Genomic DNA, 24,263 nt, shown 5'->3' on the forward strand with positions numbered 1-24,263 from the left:
CTACAATGGCCCCATCTGCTGTTTAACAGTCTCCACTGACCTACAATGGCCCCATCTGCTGTTTAACAGTCTATATAATGGCCCCATCTGTTGTTTTACAGTCTCTATAATGGCCCCATCTGCTGTTTAACACTCTCTATAATGGCCCCATCTGCTGTTTTACAGTCTATATAATGACCCCATCTGTTTAACAGTCTCCACTGACCTATAATGACCCCATCTGCTGTTTAACAGTCTCTATAATGGCCCCATCTGTTGTTTTACAGTCTATATAATGACCCCATCTGTTGTTTTACAGTCTCCACTGACCTACAATGGCCCCATCTGCTGTTTAACAGTCTCCACTGACCTATAATGACCCCATCTGCTGTTTAACAGTCTATATAATGACCCCATCTGTTGTTTTACAGTCTCCACTGACCTACAATGGCCCCATCTGCTGTTTAACAGTCTCCACTGACCTATAATGACCCCATCTGTTGTTTTACAGTCTCCACTGACCTACAATGGCCCCATCTGCTGTTTTACAGTCTCCACTGACCTACAATACCCCCATCTGCTGTTTAACAGTCTCCACTGACCTACAATGACCCCCCATCTGCTGTTTAACAGTCTCTATAATGCCCCCATCTGTTTAACAGTCTCCACTAACCTATAATGGCCCCATCTGCTGTTTTAGTCTCCACTGACCTACAATGACCCCATCTGCTGTTTAACAGTCTCTATAATTGCCCATCTGCTGTGTAACAGTCTCCACTGACCTATAATGACCCCATCTGTTGTTTTACAGTCTCCACTGACCTACAATGACCCCATCTGTTGTTTTACAGTCTCCACTGACCTACAATGACCCCATCTGCTGTTTAACAGTCTCCACTGACCTACAATGGCCCCATCTGCTGTTTAACAGTCTCCACTGACCTACAATGGCCCCATCTGCTGTTTAACAGTCTCCACTGACCTACAATGGCCCCATCTGCTGTTTAACAGTCTCTATAATGGCCCCATCTGCTGTTTAACAGTCTCCCTAATGGCCCCATCTGTTGTTTTACAGTCTATATAATGACCCCATCTGTTGTTTTACATTCTCCACTGACCTACAATGGCCCCATCTGTTTAACAGTCTCCACTGACCTACAATGGCCCCATCTGCTGTTTAACAGTCTCCACTGACCTACAATGGCCCCATCTGCTGTTTAACAGTCTATATAATGGCCCCATCTGTTGTTTTACAGTCTCTATAATGGCCCCATCTGCTGTTTAACACTCTCTATAATGGCCCCATCTGCTGTTTTACAGTCTATATAATGACCCCATCTGTTTAACAGTCTCCACTGACCTATAATGACCCCATCTGCTGTTTAACAGTCTCTATAATGGCCCCATCTGTTGTTTTACAGTCTATATAATGACCCCATCTGTTGTTTTACAGTCTCCACTGACCTACAATGGCCCCATCTGCTGTTTAACAGTCTCCACTGACCTATAATGACCCCATCTGCTGTTTAACAGTCTATATAATGACCCCATCTGTTGTTTTACAGTCTCCACTGACCTACAATGGCCCCATCTGCTGTTTAACAGTCTCCACTGACCTATAATGACCCCATCTGTTGTTTTACAGTCTCCACTGACCTACAATGGCCCCATCTGCTGTTTTACAGTCTCCACTGACCTACAATACCCCCATCTGCTGTTTAACAGTCTCCACTGACCTACAATGACCCCCCATCTGCTGTTTAACAGTCTCTATAATGCCCCCATCTGTTTAACAGTCTCCACTAACCTATAATGGCCCCATCTGCTGTTTTAGTCTCCACTGACCTACAATGACCCCATCTGCTGTTTAACAGTCTCTATAATGGCCCATCTGCTGTGTAACAGTCTCCACTGACCTATAATGACCCCATCTGTTGTTTTACAGTCTCCACTGACCTACAATGACCCCATCTGTTGTTTTACAGTCTCCACTGACCTACAATGACCCCATCTGCTGTTTAACAGTCTCCACTGACCTACAATGGCCCCATCTGCTGTTTAACAGTCTCCACTGACCTACAATGGCCCCATCTGCTGTTTAACAGTCTCCACTGACCTACAATGGCCCCATCTGCTGTTTAACAGTCTCTATAATGGCCCCATCTGCTGTTTAACAGTCTCTATAATGGCCCCATCTGTTGTTTTACAGTCTATATAATGACCCCATCTGTTGTTTTACATTCTCCACTGACCTACAATGGCCCCATCTGCTGTTTTACAGTCTCCACTGATCTACAATGACCCCATCTGCTGTTTAACAGTCTCCACTGACCTATAATGACCCCTTCTGCTGTTTAAAAGTCTATATAATGACCCCATCTGTTGTTTTACAGTCTCCACTGACCTACAATGGCCCCATCTGCTGTTTAACAGTCTCCACTGACCTATAATGACCCCATCTGTTGTTTTACAGTCTCCACTGACCTACAATGGCCCATCTGCTGTTTAACAGTCAATATAATGACCCCATCTGTTTAACAGTCTCCACTAACCTATAATGGCCCCATCTGCTGTTTAACAGTCTATAATGGCCCCATCTGCTGTTTTACATTCTCTATAATGGCCCCATCTGCTGTTTAACAGTCTCCACTGACCTACAATGACTCCATCTGTTTTACAGTCTCCACTGACCTACAATGGCCATATCTGTGAAAGAGCGTCTCCTGGCCGTTCTGGATGATCTCTGCTCTGACGAGCTGAAGAGATTTAAGTGGCATCTAACTACAGAAAACCAGCTGGATGGCTTCCCTCACATTCCAAAGGGCCAGCTGGAGACATCTGACGGACTGGACATAGTGGATCAGATGGTGCAGAAATACAGGGGGAATGTGGCTGTGCAGATCACACTGATAATCCTGAAGAAGATTAGCCGCAACGATCTCACTGAGAAGCTAAACAGAGACTGTCCAATAGGTAATTCAGAATTCTTGTGTCTATAAGGTTTTGAGCAAATATAAATACACTGCTCAAAAAAATAAAGGGAACACTAAAATAACACATCCTAGATCTGAATGAATGAAATATTCTTATTAAATACTTTTTTCTTTACATAGTTGAATGTGCTGACAACAAAATCACACAAAAAATGATCAATGGAAATCAAATTTATCAACCCATGGAGGTCTGGATTTGGAGTCACACTCAAAATTAAAGTGGAAAACCACACTACAGGCTGATCCAACTTTGATGTAATGTCCTTAAAACAAGCTCAGTAGTGTGTGTGGCCTCCATGTGCCTGTATGACCTCCCTACAACGCCTGGGCATGCTCCTGATGAGGTGGCGGATGGTCTCCTGAGGGATCTCCTCCCAGACCTGGACTAAAGCATCCGCCAACTCCTGGACAGTCTGTGGTGCAATGTGGTGTTGGTGGATGGAGCGAGACATGATGTCCCAGATGTGCTCATTTGGATTCAAGTCTGGGGAACGGGCGGGCCAGTCCATAGCATCAATGCCTTCCTCTTGCAGGAACTGCTGACACACTCCAGCCACATGAGGTCTAGCATTGTCTTGCATTAGGAGGAACCCAGGGCCAACCGCACCAGCACATGGTCTCACAAGGGGTCTGAGGATCTCATCTCGGTACCTAATGGCAGTCAAGCTACCTCTGGCGAGCACATGGAGGGCTGTGCGGCCCCCCAAAGAAATGCCACCCCACACCATGACTGACCCACCGCCAAACCGGTCATGCTGGAGGATGTTGCAGGCAGCAGAACGTTCTCCACGGCGTCTCCAGACTCTGTCACGTCTGTCACATGTCCTCAGTGTGAACCTGCTTTCATCTGTGAAGAGCACAGGGCGCCAGTGGCGAATTTGCCAATCTTGGTGTTCTCTGGCAAATGCCAAACGTCCTGCACGGTGTTGGGCTGTAAGCACAACCCCCACCCTGTGGACGTCGGGCCCTCATACCACCCTCATGGAGTCTGTTTCTGACCGTTTGAGCAGACACATGCACATTTGTGGCCTGCTGGAGGTCATTTTGCAGGGCTCTGGCAGTGCTCCTCCTGCTCCTATTTGCACAAAGGCGGAGGTAGCGGTCCTGCTGCTGGGATGTTGCCCTCCTACGGCCTCCTCCACGTCTCCTGATGTACTGGCCTGTCTCCTGGTAGCGCCTCCATGCTCTGGACACTACACTGACAGACACAGCAAACCTTCTTGCCACAGCTCGCATTGATGTGCCATCCTGGATGAGCTGCACTACCTGAGCCATTTGTGTGGGTTGTAGAATCCGTCTCATGCTACCACTAGAGTGAAAGCACCGTCAGCATTCAAAAGTGACCAAAACATCAGCCAGGAAGCATAGGAACTGAGAAGTGGTCTGTGGTCACCACCTGCAGAACCACTCCTTTATTGGGGGTGTCTTGCTAATTGCCTATAATTTCCATCTGTTGTCTATTCCATTTGCACAACAGCATGTGAAATGTATTGTCAATCAGTGTTGCTTCCTAAGTGGACAGTTTGATTTCACAGAAGTGTGATTGACTTGGAGTTACATTGTGTTGTTTAAGTGTTCCCTTTATTTTTTGAGCAGTGTATATAGAACTACTGTATTGTTGAAATTGAAATTCTATATATTTTCTTAAATAAGTTATACAGTATTTGTATGTTTGTTATTGGTTAACTTGTAAAATGATAATTTTTCTTTGAAATGTACATTCATTTCATGTGCTTAGATTTTTTTTTCTCCAATAACCAGATATATTGTAAAATAAAAAAAATTTGTATATTTGTTTATTGTGAACTGTTGAGCGTCTAGAGAACAACGCATGCTTGCTAACGATTCTATAACCATTGTTCATCGTCAGGTCCTTCAGAGGAAGATGGTGAGAAGTTCCAACATGAATATAAACTGAAAGTAAAAAAGAAGTTTCAGCATGTATTCAACGGGGTACCAAAGCAGGGCCATAAACGACTTCTCAATGAGATCTACACAGAGCTCTACATCACAGAGGGTGGAAGTGGAGAGGTCAATCAGGAACATGAGGTGAGACAGATCGAGATCACGTCCAAGAATCCAGCAAGACCAGAGGCTAAAATCCTCTGCAATGACATCTTCAAACAATCCTCTGGACAAGACAAACCTATCAGAACTGTGCTGACAAAGGGAGTCGCTGGCATTGGAAAAACAGTTTCTGTGCAGAAGTTCATTCTGGACTGGGCTGAAGGGAAAGCCAATCAGGATGTCCAATTCGTAATTTCACTCCCTTTTCGGGAGCTGAATTTGGTGAGGGGGGAAAAGTACAGTTTTGTAGAACTTCTACATAAATGTGTCTTAGAGACTAGAGTGATTGAGAGGGACTTTTTGAATCACATTTTAACAAAATTGCAAAAACCAGGAAACTGCAATGAAAGCAAGTACAAAGTTATATTTGTCCTTGATGGTCTGGATGAGTGCCGACTGACCCTCGACTACGAGACCGGTAAGAGCTGGTGTAATGTCACAGAGCCAACCTCAGTGGACGTGCTGCTGACAAATCTCATCAAGGGAAATCTGCTTCTACCTGCTCTCCTCTGGATAACCTCTAGACCTGCAGCAACCAATCACATCCCTCCTGGGTGTGTTGACCAGGTGACAGAGGTACGAGGGTTCAATGACCCACAGAAGGAGGAGTATTTCAGGAAGACATTCAGTGATGAGGACCTGGCCAACAGAATCATCTCACACATAAAGACATCAAGGAGCCTCCACATCATGTGCCACATTCCAGTCTTCTGTTGGATCTTAGCTGCAGTTCTGGAGCATGTGTTGAGTTCAGATAAGAATGAAGAGATGCCCAAGACTCTGACTCAATTATTTATTGGGTTACTGATATTTCAGACCAAACAGATGAATGATAAATATCACAAGAAAGGTGAGCGAGATCCACGCAGGGATAAAGAGAGCTTCATGGCACTAGGGAAACTTGCTTTTAACCAGCTGGAAAATGGCAACCTCATTTTCTATGAGGCAGACCTGAAAAAGTATGGCATTGATGTCACTGAAGCCTCAGTGAACTCAGGAGTGTGTACGCAGCTCTTTAGACAGGACTATGGGCCGTTCCAGGACAAGGTGTACTGCTTTGTGCATCTGAGCGTTCAGGAGTTTCTTGCTGCGTTATACGTTTTCCTCTCCTTCAACAACAGCAATGTCAACCCGATGACCGAAGACCGATCCTTCATCAGAAAATGTCTAGTGAAGTTGAATCCTGCCATCACCTTCCACACGACTGCAGTGGATAAAGCCTTACAGAGTGAGAATGGACACCTGGACCTGTTCCTCCGCTTCCTTCTGGGCCTCTCACTGGAGTCCAATCAGACTCACTTACACGGCCTACTGACACAGACAAGAAGCACCAGAAGCAGCTCACGGGGCCATGAGAAAACAGTCAAGTACATCAAGAAGAAGATCAGGAACACTCCATCTTCAGAGAGGTGCATCAATCTGTTCCACTGCCTGAATGAACTGAATGACCATTCTCTAGTGGAGGAGATCCAAAGATACCTGCATTCAGGAAATCTGTCCAAAACCAAACTATCACCTGCACAGTGGTCAGCTCTGGTATTTGTGTTGCTGACTTCAGAAGAGGAGCTGGATGTGTTTGACCTGAAGAAATACTCCAGATCAGAGGAAGGTCTTCTGAGGCTGCTGCCAGTGATCAAAGCCTCCAGAACTGTTCTGTAAATACACGTAAAAAAAGTATATATACAGTACGGGTCAATAGTTTGGACACACCTACTCATTAAAGTGTTTTTCTTTATTTAAAAAAATATTTTTTTCTACATTGTAGAATAATAAAGACATAAAAACTATGAAATAACACACATGGGAATCATGTAGTAACCAAAAAAGTGTTAAACAAATCAAAATATATTTTATATTTTTCAAAGTAGCCACCCTTTGCCTTGATGACAGCTTTGCACACTCTTGGCATTCTCTCAACCAGCTTCATAAGGAATGATTTTCCAACTGTCTTGAAGGAGTTCCCACATATGCTGAGCACTGTTTGGCTGCTTTCCTTCACTCCGCGGTCCATCTCATCCCAAACCATCTCAATTGAGTTGAGGTCGGGTGATTGTGGAGGCCAGGTCATCTGATGGGCAACTTCATCACTCTCCTTGGTCAAATAGGCCTTACAAAGCCTGGAGGTGTGTTTTGGTTCATTGTCCTGTTGAGAAACAAATGATAGTCCCGCTATGTGCAAACCAGATGGGATGGCGTTTCGCTGCAGAATGCTGTGTTAGCCATGCTGGTTAAGTGTGCCTTGAATCCTAAATAAATCACTGACAGCGTCACCAGCAAAATACCATCACACCTCCTCCTCCATTCTTCACGGTGGGAACTACATGCAGAGATCATCCGTTCACCTACTCTGCGTCTCATAAAGACACGTCAGTTGGAAAAAAATCTCTAAATTGTACTCATCAGACCAAAAGACAGATTTCCACTGGTCTAATGTCCATTGCTCGTCTTTCTTGGCCCAAGCAAGTCTCTTCTTATTATTGGTGTCCTTTAGTAGTGGTTTCTTCAGGGCTGATTCACTCAGTCTCCTCTGAGCAGTTGATGTTGAGATGTGTCTGTTAATTGAACTCTGTGAAGCATTGAGTTGGGCTGCAATCGGAGGTGCAGGTAACTCTAATGAACTTATCCTCTGCGGCAGAGGTAACTCTGGGTCTTCCTTTCCTGTGGCGGTCCTCATGAGAACCAGTTTCATCATAGTGCTTGATGGTTTTTGCGACTGCACTTGAAGAAACTTTAAAAGTTCTTGACATTGTGATTGACTGACCTTCATGTCTTAAAGTAATGATGGTCTGTGGTTTGTCTTTGTTTATTTGAGCTAGAAATATGCCATAATATGGACTTGGTCTTTTACCACATCGGGCTATCTCCTGTATACCACCCCTACCTTAATAGGGCGATCTCCTGTATACCACCCCTACCTTAATAGGGCGATCTCCTGTATACCACCCCTACCTTAATAGGGCAATCTCCTGTATACCACCCCTACCTTAATAGGGCAATCTCCTGTATACCACCCCTACCTTAATAGGGCTATCTCCTGTATACCACCGCTACCTTAATAGGGCGATCTCCTGTATACCACCCCTACCTTGTCACAACACAACTGATTGGCTCAAACGCATTAAGATGGAAAGAAATTCCACAAATTAGCTTTTAACAAGGCACACCTGTTAATTGAAATGCATTCCAGGTGGCTACCTCATGAAGCTGGTTGAGAGAATGCCAAGAGTGTGCAAAGTTGTCATCACGGCAAAGGCTGGCTACTTTGAAGAATCTCAAATATAAAATATATTTAGATTTTTTTAACCCTTTTTTGGTTACTACATGATTCCATATGTGTTATTTCATAGTTTTGATGTCTTCACTATTATTCTACAATGTAGAACATTTTTTTTAAACAAAGAAAACCCCTTGAATGAGTAGGCGTGTCAGTTAGAATATACATTAGCATATTACTTATTCATGGTTGATTCTCAAATATTCTGCTACATGTACGGTACACAGTACACACAGTTGTCTAAATTAATTTCCATTGTGCTTTACTTTTCAAAGGCTTAATGGGTGTAACCTCACTGAGAAATGCTGTGAAGCCTTGGCCTCAGCTTTCAACTCAACCTCCTCAAACCTGAGAGAGCTGGACCTGAGTGACAACAACCTGCAGGATTCAGGAGTGAAGCTGCTCTCTGCTGGACTGGAGAATCCCCACTGTAAACTGGAGACACTGAGGTCAGTAGTCTGTATTAGTTCACTAAAGGGGATAGTTCTATAGGTATTTATAGAGAACAATTAGTAGGCTGTCGTTGTAAATAAGAATTTGTTCTTAACTGACTTGCCTAGTTAAATAAATAATATCAGAGTAATCAGCTGAATTTTAAATGTCATAGTTACCGAACTGCAGATTCATGTTTGGAAGAGGAAGAATTACACAATCTATTGATATTATTTATTTTTATTTTCAAGATGCTTTATTTCCTGAAGTCAAATGTTTTTAGTTATATAATTATGTGATTGTAATATTACTTTAATCGGGTCATTTTTTTTAATGCAAATGTCTGTTGAGTTTGAGGAAGACACACACCTGCCATTTCCCCTTTTCACCACTAGAGGGTGTAAATGTGTCCCCTTTTCACCACTAGAGGGTGTAAATGTGTCCCCTTTTCACCACTAGAGGGTGTAAATATGTCCCCTTTTCACCACTAGAGGGTGTAAATGTGTCCCCTTTTCACCACTAGAGGGTGTAAATGTGTCCCCTTTTCACCACTAGAGGGTGTAAATATGTGATCAACTCTGCAGGTTGTCACGCTGTCTGATCACAAAGAAAGGCTGTGCTTCTCTGGCCTCAGCTCTGAGGTCCAACCCCTCCTACCTGAGAGAGCTGGACCTGAGCTACAATATCCCAGGAGACTCAGGAGTGAAGCAGCTCTCTGCTGGACTAGAGGATCCACACTGGAGACTGGAGAAACTCAAGTATGTAGAGAGTGTTTGTAAAGTTTGTGTCAATTGGACAATTTATACAAAACCAGGCAACTGTGTGCTTTAGGACCATGTGGATGCCTCCATGTGATCAGGTAGGCTGTTTGGAGTGTTTATACAACTGGAAAAAAATATATATGTGTCCCCCCCACTTCTAAAACCAAAGTTTAGCCCCTGTATTTAATATCCTATAAACAATGTGTGGTTGTGTGGTTGTGTGTGGTTGTGTGTGGTTGTGTGAGTGTGTGGTTGTGTGAGTGTGTGGTTGTGTGAGTGTGTGGTTGTGTGTGTGTGTGTGTGTGTGTGGTTATTTGTGTGTGTGTGTGGTTGTGTGTGTTTTACTGAGTCACTGTTCTGCTTCTTGTGCAGTGTTGACCACCGTGGAGAGTACTGGCTGCTGAAAAAATGTAAGTGTTGACTGCTGTGAAGAAAATGTGAAATGTGTTACTGGTGATGAGACAGGAAATAGCATAACCTCAGAGTCATATTACTCAACTGTTTGACCTACGTGGTCAGATGAAATATAAACCGCCATCTTAAGGAAGTAGAATCAGACCCACTGGGCACAGACATCAGTTCAACGTCTAGTTTTGATTGACGTTCGGTTAAGTTATCGACTAACCTGAATTCCACGTGAAATCAACGAAGATTTGTCACCCTGTCAGTGGATTTAGGTTAAAAGTTAGATGAAAAAAAAATAAAAAATCTAAAATCCAGTCAGTTTTTAACGTTGATTCAACGTTCTCACATGTACTTTTTTGTTGTTGAAATGACATGGAAACAATGTTGATTCAACCAGTTTTTGCCCAGAGGGATATACTGTACAGGCTTGCATACAAATGGTCATATAAAATACAGACAAATGTAGATGAAAAAGACGATAAATGAAATACTAAAAAACACATTATTTACAAGTACTCTCTCTCTCTTCTTTTTAACTACTTTTTATTGTATCAGTACAGTACACAGTCAATATATTCAACAATTAATCATAATTTAATTATTTAATTCCATCCAGCGCCGTCTGTTAGTTAGACGTTTTAATCAATGAGTCAATGCTCCTCATAAAAGGCCTTGATGATTAACATTCTGATGATGATGATTTCTAATATTGATCTTCCCCTATCAGATGCCTGTGATGTCACACTGGACCCGAACACAGCATGCAGACACCTCTCTCTGTCAGAGGGGAACAGGAAGGTGACACGGGGGAAAGAGGAGCAGCCGTATCCTGATCGCCCAGGGAGGTTTGAGTTCTGGCCACAGGTGCTGTGTAGAGAGGGTCTGACTGGGCGCTGTTACTGGGAGGCAGAGATGAGTGGGGGAGGGGATGACATAGGAATGACATACAGAGGAATCGGCAGGACAGGAAACGCCGATGACAGTAAGCTTGGATGCAATGACAAGTCCTGGAGTCTGAGCTGCTCTGATTACGGTTACACTGCCAGGCACAATAAGGAGAGAACTGACTTACCTGCCTCCTCCTCGTCCAACAGAGTAGGAGTGTATCTGGACTGGCCGGCCGGCACTCTGTCCTTCTACACTCTGTCCTCCTCTGACACACTCACTCACCTACACACATTCCGCTCCACATTCACTGAGCCTCTCTATCCAGGGTTTTGGGTTGAAATAAACTCCTCGTTGTCCCTATGTGAGGTCAAAAACCTTTAGGTGGTAAACGATGGATCTTGTTGTTATTGATCGTTGTTTGTAAATAATGTTTATTTAGTCAAATGGTTGACATTGCAATCCTGATTCTGTTTGAAGTCAATAACACTGAATGGACCTTTCCCGGTACACATTCGGCCAGATAAAGACAAATAAAACTGGTTGTTTTAAAAAACTGTTAAATGTTGTTGTTTTTTCACATAAAAGAAGAATGACAGTTGAAGTCTGGAACGGTGAAACGGCCATGTTTGTTAATGACATTACAGCAACAAAGAGGTCACTTCAAACAACAACAAAACAGTTTATTCCCTCAGACATAATTTCACAACAGCAGAGTCTGGACTACCGTTATGTTCCCCCATGATGCTGGTGTGATATAACAGAGTCTGGACTGCCGTTATGTTCCCCCATGATGCTGGTGTGATATAACAGAGTCCTGACTACCGTTATGTTCCCCCATGATGCTGGTGTGATATAACAGAGTCTGGACTACCGTTATGTTCCCCCATGATGCTGGTGTGATATAACAGAGTCTGGACTACCGTTATGTTCCCCCATGATGCTGGTGTGATATAACAGAGTCTGGACTACCGTTATGTTCCCCCATGATGCTGGTGTGATATAACAGAGTCTGGACTACCGTTATGTTCCCCCATGATGCTGGTGTGATATAACAGAGTCTGGACTACCGTTATGTTCCCCCATGATGCTGGTGTGATATAACAGAGTCTGGACTACCGTTATGTTCCCCCATGATGCTGGTGTGATATAACAGAGTCTGGACTACCGTTATGTTCCCCCATGATGCTGGTGTGATATAACAGAGTCTGGACTACCGTTATGTTCCCCCATGATGCTGGTGTGATATAACAGAGTCTGGACTACCGTTATGTTCCCCCATGATGCTGGTGTGATATAACAGAGTCTGGACTACCGTTATGTTCCCCCATGATGCTGGTGTGATATAACAGAGTCTGGACTACCGTTATGTTCCCCATGATGCTGGTGTGATATAACAGAGTCTGGACTACCGTTATGTTCCCCCATGATGCTGGTGTGATATAACAGAGTCTGGACTACCGTTATGTTCCCCATGATGCTGGTGTGATGTAACAGAGTCTGGACTACCGTTATGTTCCCCCATGATGCTGGTGTGATATAACAGAGTCTGGACTACCGTTATGTTCCCCCATGATGCTGGTGTGATATAACAGAGTCTGGACTACCGTTATGTTCCCCCATGATGCTGGTGTGATGTAACAGAGTCTGGACTACCGTTATGTTCCCCATGATGCTGGTGTGATGTAACAGAGTCTGGACTACCGTTATGTTCCCCCATGATGCTGGTGTGATATAACAGAGTCTGGACTACCGTTATGTTCCCCCATGATGCTGGTGTGATATAACAGAGTCTGGACTACCGTTATGTTCCCCCATGATGCTGGTGTGATATAACAGAGTCTGGACTACCGTTATGTTCCCCCATGATGCTGGTGTGATATAACAGAGTCTGGACTACCGTTATGTTCCCCATGATGCTGGTGTGATATAACAGAGTCTGGACTACCGTTATGTTCCCCCATGATGCTGGTGTGATATAACAGAGTCTGGACTACCGTTATGTTCCCCCATGATGCTGGTGTGATATAACAGAGTCTGGACTACCGTTATGTTCCCCCATGATGCTGGTGTGATATAACAGAGTCTGGACTACCGTTATGTTCCCCCATGATGCTGGTGTGATATAACAGAGTCTGGACTACCGTTATGTTCCCCCATGATGCTGGTGTGATGTAACAGAGTCTGGACTACCGTTATGTTCCCCCATGATGCTGGTGTGATGTAACAGAGTCTGGACTACCGTTATGTTCCCCCATGATGCTGGTGTGATGTAACAGAGTCTGGACTACCGTTATGTTCCCCCATGATGCTGGTGTGATATAACAGAGTCTGGACTACCGTTATGTCCCCCATGATGCTGGTGTGATATAACAGAGTCTGGACTACCGTTATGTTCCCCCATGATGCTGGTGTGATATAACAGAGTCTGGACTACCGTTATGTTTCCCATGATGCTGGTGTGATATAACAGAGTCTGGACTACCGTTATGTCCCCCATGATGCTGGTGTGATATAACAGAGTCTGGACTACCGTTATGTTCCCCATGATGCTGGTGTGATATAACAGAGTCTGGACTACCGTTATGTCCCCCATGATGCTGGTGTGATATAACAGAGTCTGGACTACCGTTATGTTCCCCCATGATGCTGGTGTGATATAACAGAGTCTGGACTACCGTTATGTTCCCCCATGATGCTGGTGTGATATAACAGAGTCTGGACTACCGTTATGTTCCCCCATGATGCTGGTGTGATATAACAGAGTCTGGACTACCGTTATGTTCCCCCATGATGCTGGTGTGATATAACAGAGTCTGGACTACCGTTATGTTCCCCCATGATGCTGGTGTGATATAACAGAGTCTGGACTACCGTTATGTTCCCCCATGATGCTGGTGTGATATAACAGAGTCTGGACTACCGTTATGTTCCCCCATGATGCTGGTGTGATATAACAGAGTCTGGACTACCGTTATGTTCCCCCATGATGCTGGTGTGATATAACAGAGTCTGGACTACCGTTATGTTCCCCATGATGCTGGTGTGATATAACAGAGTCTGGACTACTGTTATGTTCCCCATGATGCTGGTGTGATATAACAGAGTCTGGACTACCGTTATGTTCCCCATGATGCTGGTGTGATATAACAGAGTCTGGACTACCGTTATGTTCCCCCATGATGCTGGTGTCACGCCCTGACCATAGAGAGCAGAACCTCAACATAAACCGTAAGTTGCTGTTCATACAGGTCTTCTAGACATGAGGAAAAGACAGTGAGCAGAACCTCAACATAAACCCTAAGTTGCTGTTCATACAGGTCTTCTAGACATGAGGAAAAGACAGAGAGCAGAACCTCAACATAAACCGTAAGTTGCTGTTCATACAGGTCTTCTAGACATGAGGAAAAGACAGAGAGCAGAACCTCAACATAAACCGTAAGTTGCTGTTCATACAGGTTTTCTAGACATGAGGGAAAGACAGAGAGCAGAACCTCAACATAAACCCTAAGTTGCTGTTCATACAGGTCTTCTAGACATGAGGAAAAGACAGAGAGCAGAACCTCAACATAAACCCTAAGTTGCTGTTCATTGAATGTTTGAAGTATTATTTGGTCTATGTTTTTTCACCTCTCTACTCTCTCTCATTTGTACAGTTGTAGTTTTAAAGGAGAATAAATCATAGCTCTGTCTGGTCCCTGGTGTAGAAAGGGTTGAGAAACACGGTTCTAACAGGCCCTGCCTCCTGTTCTAACAGGCCCTGCCTCCTGTTCTAACAGGCCCTGCCTCCTGGGATCATATTGTTAGTAAATTAAAGTTAGTTAAAAAAAAAAGGTTTAAAAAAAAATCAATAATAGTAATTGTATTGTCAGCAGGGATGGGTACATTACAAAATAGAACTACCAAACAATACAAACATCAATGTATCCAAATAAACTACACAATACATGTATTTTGCTGTGTATTTAATTAAAATACTTGTATTTTGCTGTGTATTTAATTAAAATACTTGTATTTTGCTGTGTATTTAATTAAAATACTTGTATTTTGCTGTGTATTTAATTAAAATACATGTATTTTGCTGTGTATTTAATTAAAATACTTGTATTTTGCTGTGTATTTAATTAAAATACTTGTATTTTGCTGTGTATTTAATTAAAATACATGTATTTTGCTGTGTATTTAATTAAAATACTTGTATTTTGCTGTGTATTTAATTAAAATACTTGTATTTTGCTGTGTATTTAATTAAAATACTTGTATTTTACTGGCATTAGCCAGTAATCAGCCCCAACAGCAACAACCTTCTCAGTAATGGTAACAGAAACAGTTGACTTGCTATGACTGTGATACAGGATGTTGTTGTTCATCTGCCTTTAGTTTAATGCACTGAAGTCACTCTGGATAAGAGTGTCTGATAAACGACCAAAACGTAAATGTTGTGAGAATGAACATACCAAAATGAACAGCACAATGGGTGTTGTTATTGGTCCTACTTCGGGGCAGAGCTCATTAGAATAATACTCAGCATGCTTTGCAATACATTATATACAATTCAACTTAGTCCATTTATCAGACACTCTTATCACACTATAGTGCCATCAGACTTCTGATACCAATGCAGGGAGAAAGGGGGCCACAAAATGGTGAACGGCTATCAAAAATGGTACCGAAAGCATTTTGAGAATACAAATTACAGCTCTCCGAAGTATCTTGTTACTAAATACATTGGCGTGTGGTTCAGCCCATTGTAATACACACGACTCTAAATACTCAGCAGTAATTGAAACACATAATTTTAAATACATGTAACAGAAATAGGCCTGATGCCCATCTGTGATTGTCTGTATTATCACATGTATTTCAATCAAACAAATGTATTTATAAAGCCCTTCTGACATCAGCTGATGTCACATAGTGCTTACACAGAAACCCAGCTTAAAACCCCCAAAACAGCAAGCAATGCAGATGTAGAAGCACGGTGGCTAAGTGAAGAACAGCTGACATTGTTGTTCTGTGTCCATGGTAACACAGTGTGACACACAACTTTTCTACCATAAGAGCGTTGCAAGAGATTTAGTATGGTGTTTCTCAACCTCTGTTCCGTGGACCTGCGCCAGTCAGTGGGATGTTGCTGGCCGGTCCCTGAGATGATTAACTGACACCAGTGGTGATTTTAGCGTGTCAATCTTGGTGGGATAAACTCGACAACAAACACATTGGGATACATGTCAGCAGAGCCACTGAGTCCCAACACCTTACCACTGGTACACCTGGTTATCAGCAGAGTCCCAACACCTTACCACTGCTACACCTGGCTATCAGCTGAGTCCCAACACCTTACCACTGCTACACCTGGCTATCAGCGGAGTCCCAACACCTTACCACTGGTACACCTGGTTATCAGCGGAGTCCCAACACCTTACCACTGGTACACCTGGTTATCAGCAGAGTCCCAACACCTTACCACTGCTACACCCGGCTATCAGCAGAGTCCCAACACCTTACCACTGCTACACCTGGTTATCAGCAGAGTCCCAACACCTTACCACTGCTACACCCGGCGATCAGCAGAGTCCCAACACCTTACCACTACTACACCCGGCTATCAGCAGAGTCCCAACACCTTACCACTACTACACCCGGCTATCAGCAGAGTCCCAACACCTTACCACTGCTACACCTGGCTATCAGCAGAGTCCCAACACCTTACCACTGGTACACCTGGATATCAGCAGAGTCCCAACACCTTACCACTGCTACACCTGGCTATCAGCAGAGTCCCAACACCTTACCACTGCTACACCCGGCTATCAGCAGAGTCCCGACACCTTACCACTGCTACACCCGGCTATCAGCAGACTCCCAACACCTTACCACTGCTACACCTGGCTATCAGCAGAGTCCCAACACCTTACCACTGCTACACCTGGCTATCAGCAGAGTCCCAACACCTTACCACTGCTACACCTGGCTATCAGCAGAGTCCCAACACCTTACCACTGCTACACCCGGCTATCAGCAGAGTCCCAACACCTTACCACTGCTACACCCGGCTATCAGCAGACTCCCAACACCTTACCACTGCTACACCTGGCTATCAGCAGAGTCCCAACACCTTACCACTGCTACACCTGGCTATCAGCAGAGTCCCAACACCTTACCACTACTACACCCGGCTATCAGCAGTCCCAACACCTTACCACTACTACACCCGGCTATCAGCAGAGTCCCAACACCTTACCACTGCTACACCCGGCTATCAGCAGAGTCCCAACACCTTACCACTGCTACACCCGGCTATCAGCAGAGTCCCAACACCTTACCACTGCTACACCCGGCTATCAGCAGACTCCCAACACCTTACCACTGCTACACCCGGCTATCAGCAGAGTCCCAACACCTTACCACTGCTACACCTGGCTATCAGCAGAGTCCCAACACCTTACCACTGCTACACCTGGCTATCAGCAGAGTCCCAACACCTTACCACTGCTACACCTGGCTATCAGCAGAGTCCCAACACCTTACCACTGCTACACCTGGCTATCAGCAGAGTCCCAACACCTTACCACTGCTACACCTGGCTATCAGCAGAGTCCCAACACCTTACCACTGCTACACCTGGCTATCAGCAGAGTCCCAACACCTTACCACTACTACACCCGGCTATCAGCAGAGTCCCAACACCTTACCACTGCTACACCTGGCTATCAGCAGAGTCCCAACACCTTACCACTGGTACACCTGGATATCAGCAGAGTCCCAACACCTTACCACTGCTACACCTGGCTATCAGCAGAGTCCCAACACCTTACCACTGCTACACCCGGCTATCAGCAGAGTCCCGACACCTTACCACTGCTACACCCGGCTATCAGCAGACTCCCAACACCTTACCACTGCTACACCTGGCTATCAGCAGAGTCCCAACACCTTACCACTGCTACACCTGGCTATCAGCAGAGTCCCAACACCTTACCACTGCTACACCTGGCTATCAGCAGAGTCCCAACACCTTACCACTGCTACACCCGGCTATCAGCAGAGTCCCAACACCTTACCACTGCTACACCCGGCTATCAGCAGACTCCCAACACCTTACCACTGCTACACCTGGCTATCAGCAGAGTCCCAACACCTTACCACTGCTACACCTGGCTATCAGCAGAGTCCCAACACCTTACCACTACTACACCCGGCTATCAGCAGTCCCAACACCTTACCACTACTACACCCGGCTATCAGCAGAGTCCCAACACCTTACCACTGCTACACCCGGCTATCAGCAGAGTCCCAACACCTTACCACTGCTACACCCGGCTATCAGCAGAGTCCCGACACCTTACCACTGCTACACCCGGCTATCAGCAGACTCCCAACACCTTACCACTGCTACACCCGGCTATCAGCAGAGTCCCAACACCTTACCACTGCTACACCTGGCTATCAGCAGAGTCCCAACACCTTACCACTGCTACACCTGGCTATCAGCAGAGTCCCAACACCTTACCACTGCTACACCTGGCTATCAGCAGAGTCCCAACACCTTACCACTGCTACACCTGGCTATCAGCAGAGTCCCAACACCTTACCACTGCTACACCTGGCTATCAGCAGAGTCCCAACACCTTACCACTGCTACACCTGGCTATCAGCAGAGTCCCAACACCTTACCACTGGTATACCCGGCTATCAGCGGAGTCCCGACACCTTACCACTGCTACACCTGGCTATCAGCAGAGTCCCAACACCTTACCACTGGTACACCTGGCTATCAGCAGAGTCCCAACACCTTACCACTGCTACACCTGGCTATCAGCAGAGTACCAACACCTTACCACTGCTACACCCGGCTATCAGCAGAGTCCCAACACCTTACCACTACTACACCCGGCTATCAGCAGAGTCCCAACACCTTACCACTGCTACACCTGGCTATCAGCAGAGTCCCAACACCTTACCACTGGTACACCTGGATATCAGCAGAGTCCCAACACCTTACCACTGCTACACCTGGCTATCAGCAGAGTCCCAACACCTTACCACTGCTACACCCGGCTATCAGCAGAGTCCCGACACCTTACCACTGCTACACCCGGCTATCAGCAGACTCCCAACACCTTACCACTGCTACACCTGGCTATCAGCAGAGTCCCAACACCTTACCACTGCTACACCTGGCTATCAGCAGAGTCCCAACACCTTACCACTGCTACACCTGGCTATCAGCAGAGTCCCAACACCTTACCACTGCTACACCCGGCTATCAGCAGAGTCCCGACACCTTACCACTGCTACACCCGGCTATCAGCAGACTCCCAACACCTTACCACTGCTACACCTGGCTATCAGCAGAGTCCCAACACCTTACCACTGCTACACCTGGCTATCAGCAGAGTCCCAACACCTTACCACTGCTACACCTGGCTATCAGCAGAGTCCCAACACCTTACCACTGCTACACCCGGCTATCAGCAGAGTCCCAACACCTTACCACTACTACACCCGGCTATCAGCAGAGTCCCAACACCTTACCACTGCTACACCTGGCTATCAGCAGAGTCCCAACACCTTACCACTGGTACACCTGGATATCAGCAGAGTCCCAACACCTTACCACTGCTACACCTGGCTATCAGCAGAGTCCCAACACCTTACCACTGCTACACCCGGCTATCAGCAGAGTCCCGACACCTTACCACTGCTACACCCGGCTATCAGCAGACTCCCAACACCTTACCACTGCTACACCTGGCTATCAGCAGAGTCCCAACACCTTACCACTGCTACACCTGGCTATCAGCAGAGTCCCAACACCTTACCACTGCTACACCTGGCTATCAGCAGAGTCCCAACACCTTACCACTGCTACACCCGGCTATCAGCAGAGTCCCGACACCTTACCACTGCTACACCCGGCTATCAGCAGACTCCCAACACCTTACCACTGCTACACCTGGCTATCAGCAGAGTCCCAACACCTTACCACTGCTACACCTGGCTATCAGCAGAGTCCCAACACCTTACCACTGCTACACCTGGCTATCAGCAGAGTCCCAACACCTTACCACTGCTACACCTGGCTATCAGCAGAGTCCCAACACCTTACCACTGCTACACCTGGCTATCAGCAGAGTCCCAACACCTTACCACTGCTACACCTGGCTATCAGCAGAGTCCCAACACCTTACCACTGCTACACCTGGTTATCAGCAGAGTACCAACACCTTACCACTGCTACACCTGGCTATCAGCAGAGTCCCAACACCTTACCACTGCTACACCTGGCTATCAGCAGAGTCCCAACACCTTACCACTGCTACACCCGGCTATCAGCAGAGTCCCGACACCTTACCACTGCTACACCCGGCTATCAGCAGACTCCCAACACCTTACCACTGCTACACCTGGCTATCAGCAGAGTCCCAACACCTTACCACTGCTACACCTGGCTATCAGCAGAGTCCCAACACCTTACCACTGCTACACCTGGCTATCAGCAGAGTCCCAACACCTTACCACTGCTACACCTGGCTATCAGCAGAGTCCCAACACCTTACCACTGCTACACCTGGCTATCAGCAGAGTCCCAACACCTTACCACTGCTACACCTGGCTATCAGCAGAGTCCCAACACCTTACCACTGCTACACCTGGTTATCAGCAGAGTACCAACACCTTACCACTGCTACACCTGGCTATCAGCAGAGTCCCAACACCTTACCACTGCTACACCTGGCTATCAGCAGAGTCCCAACACCTTACCACTGCTACACCCGGCTATCAGCAGAGTCCCGACACCTTACCACTGCTACACCCGGCTATCAGCAGACTCCCAACACCTTACCACTGCTACACCTGGCTATCAGCAGAGTCCCAACACCTTACCACTGCTACACCTGGCTATCAGCAGAGTCCCAACACCTTACCACTGCTACACCTGGCTATCAGCAGAGTCCCAACACCTTACCACTGCTACACCCGGCTATCAGCAGAGTCCCAACACCTTACCACTACTACACCCGGCTAATCGCAGAGTCCCAACACCTTACCACTGCTACACCTGGCTATCAGCAGAGTCCCAACACCTTACCACTGGTACACCTGGTTATCAGCAGAGTCCCAACACCTTACCACTGCTACACCTGGCTATCAGCAGAGTCCCAACACCTTACCACTGCTACACCCGGCTATCAGCAGAGTCCCGACACCTTACCACTGCTACACCCGGCTATCAGCAGACTCCCAACACCTTACCACTGCTACACCTGGCTATCAGCAGAGTCCCAACACCTTACCACTGCTACACCTGGCTATCAGCAGAGTCCCAACACCTTACCACTGCTACACCTGGCTATCAGCAGAGTCCCAACACCTTACCACTGCTACACCCGGCTATCAGCAGAGTCCCGACACCTTACCACTGCTACACCCGGCTATCAGCAGACTCCCAACACCTTACCACTGCTACACCTGGCTATCAGCAGAGTCCCAACACCTTACCACTGCTACACCTGGCTATCAGCAGAGTCCCAACACCTTACCACTGCTACACCTGGCTATCAGCAGAGTCCCAACACCTTACCACTGCTACACCTGGCTATCAGCAGAGTCCCAACACCTTACCACTGCTACACCTGGCTATCAGCAGAGTCCCAACACCTTACCACTACTACACCCGGCTATCAGCAGTCCCAACACCTTACCACTACTACACCCGGCTATCAGCAGAGTCCCAACACCTTACCACTGCTACACCCGGCTATCAGCAGAGTCCCAACACCTTACCACTGCTACACCCGGCTATCAGCAGAGTCCCGACACCTTACCACTGCTACACCCGGCTATCAGCAGACTCCCAACACCTTACCACTGCTACACCTGGCTATCAGCAGAGTCCCAACACCTTACCACTGCTACACCTGGCTATCAGCAGAGTCCCAACACCTTACCACTGCTACACCCGGCTATCAGCAGAGTCCCAACACCTTACCACTGGTACACCTGGCTATCAGCAGAGTCCCAACACCTTACCACTGCTACACCTGGCTATCAGCAGAGTACCAACACCTTACCACTGCTACACCTGGCTATCAGCAGAGTCCCAACACCTTACCACTGCTACACCTGGCTATCAGCAGAGTCCCAACACCTTACCACTGCTACACCTGGCTATCAGCAGAGTCCCAACACCTTACCACTGCTACACCTGGCTATCAGCAGAGTCCCAACACCTTACCACTGCTACACCTGGCTATCAGCAGAGTCCCAACACCTTACCACTGCTACACCTGGCTATCAGCAGAGTCCCAACACCTTACCACTACTACACCCGGCTATCAGCAGTCCCAACACCTTACCACTACTACACCCGGCTATCAGCAGAGTCCCAACACCTTACCACTGCTACACCCGGCTATCAGCAGAGTCCCAACACCTTACCACTGCTACACCCGGCTATCAGCAGAGTCCCGACACCTTACCACTGCTACACCCGGCTATCAGCAGACTCCCAACACCTTACCACTGCTACACCTGGCTATCAGCAGAGTCCCAACACCTTACCACTGCTACACCTGGCTATCAGCAGAGTCCCAACACCTTACCACTGCTACACCCGGCTATCAGCAGAGTCCCAACACCTTACCACTGGTACACCTGGCTATCAGCAGAGTCCCAACACCTTACCACTGCTACACCTGGCTATCAGCAGAGTACCAACACCTTACCACTGCTACACCTGGCTATCAGCAGAGTCCCAACACCTTACCACTGCTACACCTGGCTATCAGCAGAGTCCCAACACCTTACCACTGCTACACCTGGCTATCAGCAGAGTCCCAACACCTTACCACTGCTACACCTGGCTATCAGCAGAGTCCCAACACCTTACCACTGCTACACCTGGCTATCAGCAGAGTCCCAACACCTTACCACTGCTACACCTGGTTATCAGCAGAGTACCAACACCTTACCACTGCTACACCTGGCTATCAGCAGAGTCCCAACACCTTACCACTGCTACACCTGGTTATCAGCAGAGTCCCAACACCTTACCACTGCTACACCTGGCTATCAGCAGAGTCCCAACACCTTACCACTGCTACACCCGGCTATCAGCAGAGTCCTAACACCTTACCACTGCTACACCTGGTTATCAGCAGAGTACCAACACCTTACCACTGCTACACCTGGCTATCAGCAGAGTCCCAACACCTTACCACTGCTACACCTGGCTATCAGCAGAGTCCCAACACCTTACCACTGCTACACCTGGCTATCAGCAGAGTCCCAACACCTTACCACTGCTACACCTGGCTATCAGCAGAGTCCCAACACCTTACCACTGCTACACCTGGCTATCAGCAGAGTCCCAACACCTTACCACTGGTACACCTGGCTATCAGCAGAGTCCCAACACCTTACCACTGCTACACCTGTCTATCAGCAGAGTCCCGACACCTTACCACTACTACACCTGGTTATCAGCAGAGTCCCAACACCTTACCACTGCTACACCTGGCTATCAGCAGAGTCCCAACATCTTACCACTGCTACACCTGGCTATCAGCAGAGTCCCAACACCTTACCACTGGTACACCTGGCTATCAGCAGAGTCCCGACACCTTACCACTACTACACCCGGCTATCAGCAGTCCCAACACCTTACCACTACTACACCCGGCTATCAGCAGAGTCCCAACACCTTACCACTGCTACACCCGGCTATCAGCAGAGTCCCAACACCTTACCACTGCTACACCCGGCTATCAGCAGAGTCCCGACACCTTACCACTGCTACACCCGGCTATCAGCAGACTCCCAACACCTTACCACTGCTACACCTGGCTATCAGCAGAGTCCCAACACCTTACCACTGCTACACCTGGCTATCAGCAGAGTCCCAACACCTTACCACTGCTACACCCGGCTATCAGCAGAGTCCCAACACCTTACCACTGGTACACCTGGCTATCAGCAGAGTCCCAACACCTTACCACTGCTACACCTGGCTATCAGCAGAGTACCAACACCTTACCACTGCTACACCTGGCTATCAGCAGAGTCCCAACACCTTACCACTGCTACACCTGGCTATCAGCAGAGTCCCAACACCTTACCACTGCTACACCTGGCTATCAGCAGAGTCCCAACACCTTACCACTGCTACACCTGGCTATCAGCAGAGTCCCAACACCTTACCACTGCTACACCTGGCTATCAGCAGAGTCCCAACACCTTACCACTGCTACACCTGGCTATCAGCAGAGTCCCAACACCTTACCACTACTACACCCGGCTATCAGCAGTCCCAACACCTTACCACTACTACACCCGGCTATCAGCAGAGTCCCAACACCTTACCACTGCTACACCCGGCTATCAGCAGAGTCCCAACACCTTACCACTGCTACACCCGGCTATCAGCAGAGTCCCGACACCTTACCACTGCTACACCCGGCT

General features: G+C 47.0%; 1 protein-coding gene across 1 annotated transcript; it reads left to right on the top strand.

Moving 5' to 3' along the window:
• Positions 1–2,097: 2,097 nt before the first annotated feature.
• Positions 2,098–11,360, top strand: LOC110538790 (NACHT, LRR and PYD domains-containing protein 3-like). Its single transcript, XM_036942068.1, has 6 exons — positions 2,098–2,952; positions 4,843–6,694; positions 8,589–8,762; positions 9,330–9,503; positions 9,879–9,916; positions 10,639–11,360. The coding sequence occupies exons 1-6, from the start codon at positions 2,676–2,678 to the stop codon at positions 11,178–11,180; spliced, it is 3,057 nt and encodes a 1,018-aa protein (XP_036797963.1). The 5' UTR covers positions 2,098–2,675; the 3' UTR covers positions 11,181–11,360.
• The last annotated feature ends 12,903 nt before the right edge of the window (positions 11,361–24,263 follow it).

The sequence above is a fragment of the Oncorhynchus mykiss genome, chromosome 13, assembly GCF_013265735.2.
Source record: "Oncorhynchus mykiss isolate Arlee chromosome 13, USDA_OmykA_1.1, whole genome shotgun sequence".
Taxonomy (NCBI): Eukaryota; Metazoa; Chordata; class Actinopteri; order Salmoniformes; family Salmonidae; genus Oncorhynchus; species Oncorhynchus mykiss.

Excerpts from the sequence above, each read along its gene's own strand:
- LOC110538790 (XM_036942068.1), top strand. The coding sequence starts at position 2,676 with ATGGCCATATCTGTGAAAGAGCGTCTCCTGGCCGTTCTGGATGATCTC. Across the intron at positions 8,763-9,329 it reads TGTAAACTGGAGACACTGAG|GTTGTCACGCTGTCTGATCA; the intron begins GTCAGTAGTCTG and ends TCAACTCTGCAG. Across the intron at positions 9,504-9,878 it reads TGGAGACTGGAGAAACTCAA|TGTTGACCACCGTGGAGAGT; the intron begins GTATGTAGAGAG and ends CTTCTTGTGCAG.